Source organism: Pleurodeles waltl, chromosome 4_1, assembly GCF_031143425.1.
Source record: "Pleurodeles waltl isolate 20211129_DDA chromosome 4_1, aPleWal1.hap1.20221129, whole genome shotgun sequence".
Lineage (NCBI taxonomy): Eukaryota > Metazoa > Chordata > Amphibia > Caudata > Salamandridae > Pleurodeles > Pleurodeles waltl.
Window position 1 is genome coordinate 606,767,121 of NC_090442.1, and position 13,688 is coordinate 606,780,808.

Consider the following 13,688-nt stretch of genomic DNA (forward strand, 5'->3'; position numbering starts at 1 on the left):
AAGATCATTTTTCAAAGCAGAATTTAGGGCTACAATGCACCATAAACACAGTTTTCTTCAAATGCAGCGCGATATAGAGAGACCCAGGTAAGGTTCTGTTGTTTTCGCCTTTGTGCCATACGATTTCTTTTCCATCTTTCCTTAAAGAATTTTTATTGTTTTGTTTTTTAAATAAGCCAAAGAAAAAATAGATATTGCTTGCGCATAAGATTGTTTGTGTCTATGGATAGCTGAACCTCCATTTTATCCTTAACTGATCTTCCATTACCAAAGCTCTTTTTATCCTTACTTTTTAGATGTATAACTCACACATTCATTAGTAATTCATATGCACTGATTGGATCATCTGTGGATACATCTTGAAGAACCATATGAAATTCATCCAGAAGGAGCGTACCACGTTTATCACCTCTGTTTTTTTTGGAAACCGAGCCTCCCGAATATTCCAGCTCAGTATACTGAATAGACTTGCATTAGTGCATAAGAAATCTTGGCATGGAAATCACCTACGATTAATATAAAGGAGCCTTCTGTTTCCCCTTATTTTATTTATGAAGCCAAATATATTTTATATTTTGGGAACCTGGGGCCACATGAACATTAAGTAGTAGAAGAAAACAACCTTGCAATTTGTTTGTGAAACTTGATTATAAGACATTGCAAAAAATATTTTCGCATGGGATTTGTTATATTTTCCAGTCAAAATCAGTTGATACTATGGCAATGCTTCCTCTAAAATTACCTATGTTATTAGGAATGGCAGGGCAATTGAAGACATAAGAGTCACCTAAAAATCATCTGATAGCCATGTTTCCTGCAGGGGGATTATATTTTATTGAGATATTAAATAATTTATTTTTCTTTCGTCTCACCCTGCTGAATTCCAAGAAAGAATTAATATTTTCTTGCTAAACAGATTGAGAGTTTTTAAGACAGATTTGTTTCTGCTCAACACCCCAGGAAGCTAAGTCCAGGATCTTTGTTTAATTGCTGGCTAAGGTGCTGCTGTTCCTGTGTTTTTACAAACCTTCGACTAGTGCTCACTTCTGCTTTTACTGCTCAGGCTAGACTTTGTAAGTTCAACAATTAGTCCAGGGATTCAGGACAAGAACATTCTATATTACGTAGGTTTGTATCTTGACGACTCCCTCCAGTGACATTTGATGAATCATTTACTGGACATATGTTGTATGCATTCTCCCAAAAGAAATCTACATTGTGGAAGCTAATATCATAGCTGGGCCAAAACTCAGCTCTTCCTTATGTCAGGTTGTTCTTATCGGGAAATGATACCCTTTTGACTTCAGACAAGGAAATAGATTTCAAAATTTGATCTTTTTTCTGTTTAACTATACTTACTTCACCCTCAAATAGAAAGCTCAATTCAGTTAAAGTAATTGTTGCAATTGGGTTACTTAATTCTGTGAAAAAGATATCTTTGCTTACCAAACTTTTATAACTTGAATACCTGTAAAGGGCAGCCTATTCATCTAAAAGTTGTCAGCAAGAAGGCTGAGGAGAGAGCATTCAAGTGACTTCAGAGATGCATGGTTCCACTTTGTGGCGGATGTCTGCATGCGATATAGTGGGAGATTGACCAATGGCAACTTTGCTTACTTGATTTTCAGTTGCCGTGGAAATTCCAGTCTCTACGCCCATCGACTATGTATTGTGTCCAGCTTTCTGTTCCTGGGAATGGAAGTAATATTGATGGAACTACCATCATTACTGATGACATTAGTTTCTAGTTGACTTACCACTTGGACTGTACCCAATAGTTGATTTACAACTTAAACTGAGCTTTATGGTTAAATCAGCATCAACTTTGAGCTGCACACTTTAGATAGACCCTCTCCACTCCCTATTTGGGAAATAATATCAGTATCCTGGATATTAAATACAATTTGTTTCCTACTTTTTTTTTTTTTTTTTTGAAGATGTCCTGTTTTCTTTCAATCTGTTATTTCTTCCTTTTATTTGAAAATGTTCCTAGTAGTATTGCCGTTCCATCGGTGTTGCACAATTGAGGAAGCACCATTTTTATGGACTCCATCTCTTTTTCCCCCCCCCCAAATATAGGGTATATACCATTTGTATTATTTTCTCAGGGGAGGTCCGATGAGCCATGATCGTTTCCAGGTTGTTGAATTTGATCATTTTGATCTTGAGCGAAGAGGTTCTGAAATGAATAGATATTGTCTCTCAAGCTTTTTACCCCCCATTCTTACATTATTTCCCCTGTGGAGGCTTACCCACCCGCACTGCTGTTTGTCTCATTCTTATCACATTTTATTAACTGCGGAAGAGATAACTCTGTAGGGGGTGAATTTAGTAAACATAGGGCACCTGGCCATCTTTATGAATTGATGTTAGGAGTAAAGGAGATAGAGATTCCAGGATATGATGGACATTTATTGTAGTTTTCTCCAAATGTTTTAATATTTAGTCCAATATACCCTGTAGGACATGAAAGACTTTGGATTAAATAACATAGTCTCCCACCTGTTGAATGCTAGAATTTAGTGAAAGTTCAGGTGTATTCGAAAGGTCCTCCAAGGGTAGAAGGCTTCTGTCAAAAAGAGCTAATGTCTCCTGTGAGATGTCCATATTATTAAGTATATAAGTATTTTTGATAATCTAAGTCAGTATCTGGTTAGCTAAAATCCATCATATGCTTCTTAACCTTTTGTCATTATATCATTCTAAAGTCTTGCCCAACTCCAAAGATTTATATTGATGGATACAAAAACTTTTTCCCTGTTCTGATATTTGCTGCAACATTTCCTGTACCACTGGTAGGAAATCCCCAAAGTATACTCTGTGCTGGGAATATTACATTAAAGAAACTGATTTTTTGCACCCATTGATTCATTATAATCCATCCAATTTGAAACAGTTGTGGCATAGTAATAGAATAAAATTTGTCAGCTGAAGTTGATTGGAAACCGCAAGCAACACTGTGCGCCACCTCTGCAGCCTCCTGTCCCGATGGCCTACAGTGTCTTGAGCCACACTCCCCTTGTCTGCAAAGCAACCACCAGAGTTCCTTTGCACTCTCACATGGCCTCCGAGTCTCCCCTCCCACGCCAAGCCCAAATCAAACATGAAACCCGCACACCATCTGATGTCTTGAGCACCTGAGGAGGCTGCCCTGGCAGGCACACTGTCCTGTTGGAGGGGAGTTTCTGACCACAATTGCTGGAGACCTTCCCTGAGGAAAGAGGGTGCACAGTGTAAAACATTGAAGGGTGCCTGTGTAGAAGTCCAATTCCGCTCTGCTGCTACTCTGCACAGACAAATGGGCAGGAGCGCAAGCAGCTAAGCTGCTTCTACTGTGTCATTGTATGTGATACATCCGGTCCCAAACTCTCCCTTGTCGCCTGTACACTGCCAAACCCAGCGAAACGTAATTTGTGACACGAATGAGGTGAACCTCCTAAAAATCACATTAACCATTGACAACTCTCCTTATGGTCTACTTTAGAGGGAGAGGACTTCTCGTCCATGTCACTTTAAACAACAGATGAGCTCTATTTTTTTTCCTTGACCTTTCAGGTCAGTGTGGCTGCCAGCTGTTGTTTGTATCACCTAGCTATCTTGAAATGTCTTTCCATACTCTGCATTTCTGTAGGTGAAGGTACTTATGGCAGCTCTTCCATGGACATAATCTTGGTCTAGATTGCCATTAAGACTTTATGTAGACCGCAAAATCAAAACGTTGCAGCCCACCTGTTTACGAAGCTATGCTTGTGTGACCACATCTCATCTTTCCAGGCTTCCCCACTATTACTCAGTCTCCAGACACATTAGCATCATGAGTCCTGCATTCCACAGATCTGCCACCCCTTCCTGAAACATACCCATAACCCTTCTCCCAGAAATCAGTAATCATCTTCAGCACACTTCAAATACCATGCTAGATCAAGCTGGACACTCTGTGTCGTGCCTTCTCAGTCCTCATCACCAAGTTCCAGAACAAACATTCTCCAGGCTTTTGCTACATTCACACACAAAACCCATCATGACCTGAATCCTCAGCCCAACCTACCTTTCTCTGTCCTGAACTAGTTGTATGCTATGCTCCGCACATTCGCTAAATAAATAACACCATGTAGTGTATTATGAAAAATGAAGACTGCTGAGCCGTGTGTGTGTGTGTGTGTGTGTGTGTATGTATGTATGTATATATATATATATATATATATAACAGTAAATGTTTCTCTTCAGACTGTGATTTGTAGAAAAAGGCTGTCATATTATACAGAGAAGACAAAATGTATTTATTTATGGTAATGCACTGCTATTGAGTTTTTAAAACCCAGAACCTCTTCTTTCTGTCTGTTTACTGCCTAAGGCTCATAAATGCAAAAGGCAGTGAAAGGGATGAAGTGTTTCTTTCCAGTGTGCTAGATCAGAGCAGGGATAAATATAGAATGGCTGTTCTAGTCTTGGATCCTCTAGGGAGGTCATTTTATGTTACAGCATTATTGACAGGATCTCAAAGACCACGAGTGTACCACTCGCTCAGGCCTTCAGAGAAGATGAAAGCTTTCAGTCTCTATAGCTGGGAGGGAAATCCAACCACTCACATGATTTTCACAAGTAGTGACAACATGTCAAGTAAACATGACCTGTGCAACAGACTGGTTGTGTTGCCAAATTGTAGGGCTGGGACTGGTGTATTTCAGCACGTGTGCAGATCTATCAGTGTGCGTTGCTCCCAATTATCAGCCAGTTTGCATGCAACAGAATTTCATATGTAAAGAAATGGTACCTAATGGCAGAGTGCAGACTGGTAATCAACTGCATTTCTTGAAGTGTCAATGGCACAGACTGAGTCGAAATAAGAACCTGTAGGACAGAAAGTTGTTCTCTATCCTAGGGTCAACTCATAGCTGTCCAGCTTCAAAAATACTCACATGTGATGCTCTGATAAATGTGTGGATCACGATAATTGCACTTCTTGGCAGAACTTATTAACTGTTAATGGGGCAGCAAAACCGCGTAGCAGAGCTGCTGTGGTTCATTGAGGCAGTATCCACAAGTACACATTCACAAGAGGCAGTATTGGGCAGTTAAGTCAATCTCCCCTTTTACACTCCTGGGCAGGTGTGGTGTGATTATATTATTGTGGACTCATGGCTACATTTCCACATTCTTCGCCCACACCAGAAGCCAATGCAGCACTGGCAATAGTAGTACAGGTTCTCTTGTGCACAGTACTGGTATAGTGATGGCAGCAGCAGAGTCAGCTTCCCTAACAAAGAGAAGCAGCTCAGCAATAAATGTTCAAGTTTGTCTCACTCGGTATGTAGGACATGTAGCAGCTATGAAATCTTCACACTCGCACAGCTGGAAAGCAAGCTTTAGTCTCCCAGCGAAGGGGAGGAGTGTTAAGTTGAAGAGACATTAAATCTAGAAGTGAAGAGCTGAACACCACTGAGATGGAGGGCTAGTGAGTCACTGCAGCCACTCAACATTTTATGTCACACCCAGCAAGGATGCCTAGGCTCAGTCACAGTAGAGTTGGAAACACTGTCCTGGCCTCTTGGATAGTCAAATGCTAACTCACAAATTAGGTTTATGTTTTAGCTACCAGGATTTAGAAATCCAATATTAGCTTGTCAGCTGAACAAACACCCAAAAGCTCTACTGCTGTATTTTACTTTTATCTCTGTCATTGTGCCCAATGGCCATCTCCTACCCCTTGCTGCAGCCTCCCATCTGGTACTCCCCTGAAAGATCAGGGAAGTTCTGTAGGAGGGAGCGCGAGGGGGGTTATACTAACACCACAAGTAGAGCACGACTAACTCACTGCACAAACTCTCTCTGCTACCTACCCCTAAAAGTTGTAAATGTTTTAAAATACAGAAGGGCCCATCACATGTATTGAGTTTTATACTCTTGCAAGTAATGGAGATCTACAACTCTCCCCAACAAATCTTCCCACAACTTTAGACAAATACAATAGAAACACACACTGTGCACGGACAGGAAAAAATACTGTACACACTATTAATAGCAGGAACATAAAGCAATTTATACTGCATCTACTGCTGTTGGTTGCAGACACAAAGTCCCTCTAGTAGAGGCTCCCACCTTTCAGTCCAATTCAAATGTAAATACAGTTAGACGAAGATGTACCACTGTTTCTTCACAGAGGGCACATCTTTAGCCCAAAGCAGTTTGGGGCTAGGTTGCTAAAAAATATGTGCATGGCAATTTGGGAATTGGTCGAGTCTTATTAGCTGCGTGGCGCACTCTGAGAGGGAGCCTTTTGCCTCAGTACTACTGCAGCAACTTCTGCAACCAGATTATGTGTGTACTATTTTGGGCCAGAGACAGAAAGTAGACATAGGGAATGCTGGAACACCATGCAAAAAGTGTGAGTGAGCCACATACTTACACCTATAGTGTCAGCAAGTGTGTAAACCCACTGAGCTATTTTTCGTCCTCATATGCCCTACTTTCCCTTTCCTGTAAGCTCTGTGTTCTGCATGTTGAAGGATAAATGACGGAGAGTGGCAGGTGCTTTGACCAGCGCTTAAGAAAGCATATACCGAGATTTATGCAGCAGGTGCAATCACAGGCTGTGCTATGTTACTGATATGTTCTGTTCCCTCATACACCATAGAATGACTTCTCCTATTGTACCTAGCTACAATACTTAAATGTTGAAAGGATCATGGGTCAGAGTACAGCGTTCCTTGTTGAGGCTGGGAGGAAGACAAATTCAGGCGGAACTGGCAGAAAGGTCCTTGCACGCACGTACATCAAGTGAATATGTGTTTTAATTGGTGCACAAGTAATGGGCCGTAGAGCCAGCACTTGGCTGCACCACTAAGTAAAAATGCAGTAGGTCACTGGATGCTTGTAGTTTATGAACTGCTTTAGCTGCCCCTTCTTCCATCAGAGAAACAGCAGAAAGTGTAGGCCATATGAAAACTTGCCTTTATGCCGCACGCACAGCAAGGAGTTGGTCACATGTACTGATGACCATGGAGAATTGCAGAGACTGCCTACCGGGACTGAGATCTCTGAGCACAAGGCCCCATGGAAAGGAATGAGGTCCCTGGGTGAGACAATAACTTACACTGCCCTACAAACTAGAATGAGGATTGCCCTGGAGTAAAGTACAAAGGGCAGACTGAAAAATGTAAGGAGTGAAAGGCCCTCTCCTCCTCCACCCCTACCACGACCCCACTCCAGCTGCTTACCAGAGCATGCTGGAAGTGCGTTGCATGGGAGCAATGTTCTTTTGCCAATTCGGGTACAGCTTTTCTAGGGCATTGTGGCATTGAGATTGTCTCCATTTCAGGCCCTTACGAAATGCACATACGTTCTTATTTTTTATGCACAGTGCTCCTAACCCCTCCTCCACCCCACCCAGTGGCGTAGCGTGGGTTGTCAGCACCCGGGGCAAGGCAAGTAATTTGCGCCCCCTAACCCGGGGCAAGGCAAGTAATTTGCGCCCCCTAACCCGTGGATTTAGTCTCTTCCAAGATGTTGCGCCCGGTGCGGCCGGCCCTCCCTGCACCCCCCACGCTACGCCACTGACCCCATCCACTCCGTTTTATGGCCATTCAAAGGCAATCATTGTAAAGCTTTACTCATTGATTGAAATATTCATTTAACATAAACCAGACATCAGTCATTTCAGACCTTCAGCTGGTTTCCATATCATATCTGTCAGGGGTTCTTTTACGTTGTCTGGTCACATTTAGATAAAATCCCACCACATCTGGCACATTCACACTCTGTGCCTGTGGATTCACTCTACTGATGTACATATAACACCCACACAGTATGTGCCGACTGGAGACAAAACCGCGCACACCTGGTAAAGGTCTTTTAATTTAATATAAGATGGTAAAAAACATTTGTTAAACACACATAAACTTTGTCCATAATAGAATAATATCTGGACATCTGCTGCATAAATGTTTTCCAAAGCTTACAAACTCGCGGCCAGGTCTCAGCACTGCTGGCCACCCACGCCGGCCTCTTTCGCTTTGTTTTTATTGCAGAGTGCCCTTTCTCATTAAATACACAACATTTGTGCCATTTAAAACTGGGGTCAGGTGGAAGTCTCGCAGAGACCACGTCTGTACCGTGGTCGGCCTGAAACAGATACATCGGTTTTGAAAACCACTCAGATATAACGAGATTTAAAAACAAACTTCATGGGATGTTCTCCATGTATCATAGATGCTCAAACCTGTGAGAGAACAAGCATTTTTCTTTACTCTTTCTATTCCTTAAATTCACTAGTCCCAGTGAGACAGATGAATATTCTTTCAAAGTTTGGGTAGTTCTCCGTGACTGTCTCCACCCGCAACTCCCACACGAACCAACCGCACTTGCGCATCCGGTATTCCAGGCGCAGCAGGTCGGTGGGAGACACCTGCAAGTTGAGGGGCAGTTCGGGCCAAAGTGCCAGGTAGAAGAGGCAGTCCCGGCAGCACGAACAGACGGCTGAGGCCCAAAGCCGGTCAGGCGCAGCCAGGCAGAAGATGATGTGCACCATCAGCTCGCTGGGCAGTGACGCAGCACTCCCCTCCCCACACAGCTCGGCAAGGGCACCCTCCTCCCTGAACCTGTCACAAGCCGCTGCTGCCGCAGGGTCCAGTCTGCAAGCACACAATAAAAACATTCAATGACAGTCGATTCCCTATGTTGTTGGGTTAATTTCAGTGATCCTGATTGTCTGTTTGTACAAGACTGCTGCAGCTCAATTAATGTTAATTTTAATTTATGATCTACTTTTCTCACGAACAAAAAAGAAATGAAAACTTCTTGCTTCTCATGGAAATCCCATGCCTCGGACATCGGGCGATAGGAATCCCGCATCCCTGTGCTGGATGTCATGACAAGCAATGCCTGCTGGTTTGCACATGTTAAGGAGAAAGAATTTGCTGTCAGCTCTTAGTTTTATTAAGGACCGGCAGCAACAAAAAGTATGAGATACTGAAGATATTTCCTTTCGCTCAGGGTTTTGACTTGATTTTTTTAAACAAATGCAAGGTCTCTGTCCCCTGCACATTTTGTCAGTCAGATTTGAGTTTTTATCAGGTCTGGTTAAACAGTACAGTCTCTCATGTGACACAATGATACATACATTTTAAATAGGCTGAAACAATACAAAGGTTTATGTAGCCAAGGTAGGACTTTCTCTTTCCGGAGAGAAGAGGTACAAATCCCACTTGTAAGAAGTGAAAACGAGCTCTAGACCACCTATCATATTGCACATAAATATGTTAGGCTTTGGGTAGGAAAGCCTACATATATATTTTAGTCATCAATCATGGTAACCAGATGCCAGATCATTTTATGGTAATTGCACATATAGACATTCCTCTTCATGCTCCTCATGACTCTTTTGAAAATCTTGACAAACTTTGGTAAAGCTTAGATTCCTAATTGGTCTTTGAAATGCCATGTGATGGGAAGCTGATGACTGCTTTCCATTGGGAACATACATATCCTTAACCTCTGTAATCATTACGAAAAAAACTATTTCTTCCTTGGTCCTTCACTTGTTCTCAGTTTTATTTTTTGTATGTGTGGTAGTGATATTGAGACATAAGAAACAATGGTGGGTCCCTTGTCTCTGTTCAACCACTGTCCTGTCTCTCAATTCCATGAATCCACTGGCGTGCCACTACACCTAGGACTCAATTCACAAACAACCAGTGTATTCATCAGAAATATGGGACCTATTATTACTTTTTGGATTGGAGCAGATGTATGCACTTTTGGGAATTAGCAAAGGGCGCCTGGATTGTGAATGTGATTCGTATATAACTTGGCCCATCTAACCTTTCTTCGTTCCACAGGTTAAATGGTCCCCCCCACCCCCCATTGAGAAACCTATCTCCAATAAAAATGGGATTGTTCTCTCCCTGGAAATGGACTTACTGCTTTCTCTGCCAGGATCAAATGTGCATGATTTTTCCAAACTGAGAGATCTTCTACAAAAGGCCATAATTAACCACAGACTTGTGAATTTGTAAATGCTCACCTACGTTTTTACAGTCCATCACCCAGAAACACCCACAGTTCCACACCTTATGTTAAACATGCAAAAGCAGCATTTCCACTATCCCCAACCTAAACGTGATTGCTTTTTTTTTTTTTTTTAATCAAGCCACTGTTGACATGGTCCTCAGATTTGTTCGATTTTGTCACCACTGCTTATCATAACCAACATTGCTTTATCCTCCTCTACCTATATTATCATACTAGGTATTCTCCCCTGCCATGATATAACTAGTTTTGAGCTGGATTGCTTCCTGTATTGCTAAGCCCTCATGATGAGCTTTCTAACGCTTCTCACAGTTTTTACTTGGTCCCCTACAAGTGGACATCTTCCAAGACATGATCATGGGCCCTCTCCTTTTTGTCTCAACTCCGCTACTCTTAGTAGCATTATCTCTTAACTTTTCCTCTCAGTACTGTACACATCTTGCTCATCATATCTCTAGCTCCATCTCCAAAAATGTATATTTCAGACTCTAGGCATTGGATGGCCCTCTCTTCTTCAGTCCTGAATTCATCAAAAGCTGAAATTATTTACTTACCATAATTTACCATTGTCACTAACCTGTGTACATTATCATACCCACAACACAAACAGTCTCCTCATTGCAAGCAATTTCTACCATGCAACTGGTATCCTATATCATCTACAGATACACAGCGAACAGGTTCCTACTACTGATTATCAACAAAAGCAATCCACACACAGCTCCGTTTCCAGACTTTCAAGTTCCTCTTCCCTGATCATAAGCAAGTTAGATTACTGCAGCAGATCCTCAGTGGACCTTTTGCAGTATTCAGTCTCACCTTGAATAAAATAATCAGTGTCAGGCACACACTTTTAAATTTCCAATAGCACTTGTCTGGTTCTACTTACCCACGCCGAGGTGGCTGGGAGTCCTCTCCCTAGTCCTCAAGGCAGATCGAGGACTCACACTGAACCTTGCTTCCCCCCTTGTGCCAGTATGTCTCTCTGTAGTTTTAAGTGGCCGCAATAGCTTTTCCATTTTTTACCTGTCACGCACAGCATCATCAGCTTAGGTCCTTCCCTCCCTTGAGAAAAAGACATTCCATAATTCTCCTGCACACTCAGAGCTAGGCACTCACTTGCTGAATCTAAGTCCACCATCAGTGCTCCGGTGTGCAGAAGTACTACACTGATCCTCCTGACTAATTATCCCTCCCTAACATCTGGTGTTTGACACCTGCATTCCTTATTCCAACATATAATGCTACATATGCTTCCTTTTAAAGCTGTGTCATTATGGTGGCATTCTGTGTCATTGGCCCTAGCAGTGCTTTTTGTAGGACCCCCAGTTCTTACATTTTCATCTGGGTCATTTAATTTATCTTCCTTTTTTGTAAGTTAACTGGTTCAAAACCTTTCCACGGACATGTAAACCATACTAGGCTTCCCGTTTTTTTGCTTTTGTTGTAATGATTTCAGAGTACTTTATCTGCTAAACTACAAATATTTTATTACTGCCTCCCACCCCCACCCTCAAATAAGGTCAAGAAATCCAATATCTATTTTGCAACATTCCTGCACCGACTTTAATATTTTATTCCATTTGTTTCTAAATGTGTCGTTTGCTTTCTATTACTAGTGTTTGCTGTACTTGCCTTGTCGATGAAGTGTGTCTGTAGTTGCCCTTGGTTTGGTATATGTGTGATTTTTTTTTAGTAATCTATTGAATTATTTTTTTGCAGGAGATGTGCTTACTGTTTGAAACGGTTTATTTCTGTTTTTGCTAAACCTCGTTTGCTGATTTGGCGAAATTAGGTAATGTCTTCTGAAAACTTAGTTTATTGGGTGACCTAATACAGATTTATTTTTATCTTTTTTTTATTTTAGCCATTGGCTTCAACGTGGAGACAGTAACCTACAAAAACCTTAAATTTCAAGTGTGGGATCTTGGGGGCCAGACAAGTATAAGGTAATATCAGAACATAGTTCTATGAGTCCATCTTATGTTAGTTGTTATACAGAGAAAGACTGCTGCTTGGTTATGTGCTCTAAAAGAGCACAAAGTATGTGTGTTTATAGGAGTATCCTGCTTGGGAGATTTTAGATAAGATTGACATCTTCATTTTGTAGAAGGTTAGCAAATTCTGAGAGCAGATTCTATTTCATCTAGTAACTGCCCCTGACTGATCTGGCCTAAAAACATAGCCTGACCGGCTGTCCCTCTTGTATACTAACTAAATAAAATACACAAAATATATTCAGGACATTGTGAAAGGAAGCTAATCTAGTGAATACATTGTCAGCTGTGGGTTCCCGACTTTGTGTCCCAGCTTTACTCCATGGTGTGATCTTGGCCAATGCCATCATCTGCTAAATCACCTTCTTTGCTGAAGTGGAAGAATTTAGCAGTTCAGCGGCAGTTGCTGTTTAATGACTTATAAAATATAAATCTTTATCGTCTACTTTTTAGTGAAAGAAAATGTGCTGTTCCATTTGTTAGAATATATGTGATCCTTATACCGTACTACTAACTATGTTTTATTTTATTTGCCATTGTTGCTAAGTTTCTTTGATTTACACAGAACTTTAGCTATAAAGCTGTTACCTGTATTTACTTTTTAGATTGTGAAACTGGTTACGTATTGTCTTTGCCCATCTTTTCTTGAATATATTTCACGAAAGTGCATCACTTACATGCTAACCATTCTCTCACAAATATAATATATCTTAAAACTCGAATTTCTATCTGACACTGTGGGGAAACTGTGTATTCTAAAAAAAAAAAAAAAAAAAAAATGCCTGAGACTCCAAAAAGGAGAGTTTCTCTTAATGGATTAAACAGTGAGAGAACTGGCAAAGGGGAAAAGCAAAGGAGACTTCGGCCAGTAGAGAATAAAGACATCAGCAACAGTAAGGTGGAGTAAATGGAGACTACTGAGATTCAGTGACTAAGGAAATTGGCAGAGAGTTGTCAAGGATTCATGACAGCAGAGAGGTTCATCAGGTGTCCGAGTCAGTTACTTTCATCTCCTATAAATGTGGTAAATGGGTATATTGCGTTCACTGGACAGGATTCTCTTGATGCAGTAAACTTGAGTAGGGAACCCTTCCAGAGATCCATTGAGATGCCTCCGCTCTCAATAATTGACTCACATGCCTTTGCTTGCAGTCATATGCATTTTATCCAGACTGATTCTAGACTCTGAATTGAAACCAGGGGTCTGACATTAAGAACATGCAGCTGTAGTCTGACATTTTACTTTGTGAACAATAGTTTGGTATCTGTAGCTAGAGGTAACTGGAGAAGGTAGACTGATCCCCGCAGAGATAAAGGGTTGGTTATCTGTAGCAACTGGTTTTCAAATGTTCATTGCTATTTTATTTTTTTGTGTGTAGAGGGGATTGGAAGTACCTTGGGAGTGGGGCTAGAGATGAGCATTGCACGTCTCACCTGATCTGTGTGAAAACAATTTCACAAGCACTATGCAAGAGGCATGCACATTTAGCCCAAACTAAAAGCAGAGCTAGAGTAGTTGTTATCGAAAACAAGATTAGAGCATTGTCATGGTTGACATGTATGCAGTGTTCCCCATGGTTTATCCCTGAACATAAATTCACCGTTTTTTTGCCCTTTTACCTTTGTAGAACCACAGACACACAAGTCAAGTTTTATTTTCTGGTT

The 13,688-nt window shown here is 41.4% G+C and overlaps 1 protein-coding gene across 1 annotated transcript in view; it reads left to right on the forward strand.

Moving 5' to 3' along the window:
* Positions 1-13,688, forward strand: part of ARL1 (ARF like GTPase 1) — an 85,151-nt gene that overhangs the window by 28,811 nt on the left and 42,652 nt on the right. Inside the window, exon 3 of the mRNA XM_069229032.1 lies at positions 11,894-11,975. Within this exon, the coding sequence (XP_069085133.1) occupies positions 11,894-11,975 (82 nt within the window). The remainder of the gene's footprint in view (positions 1-11,893; positions 11,976-13,688) is intronic.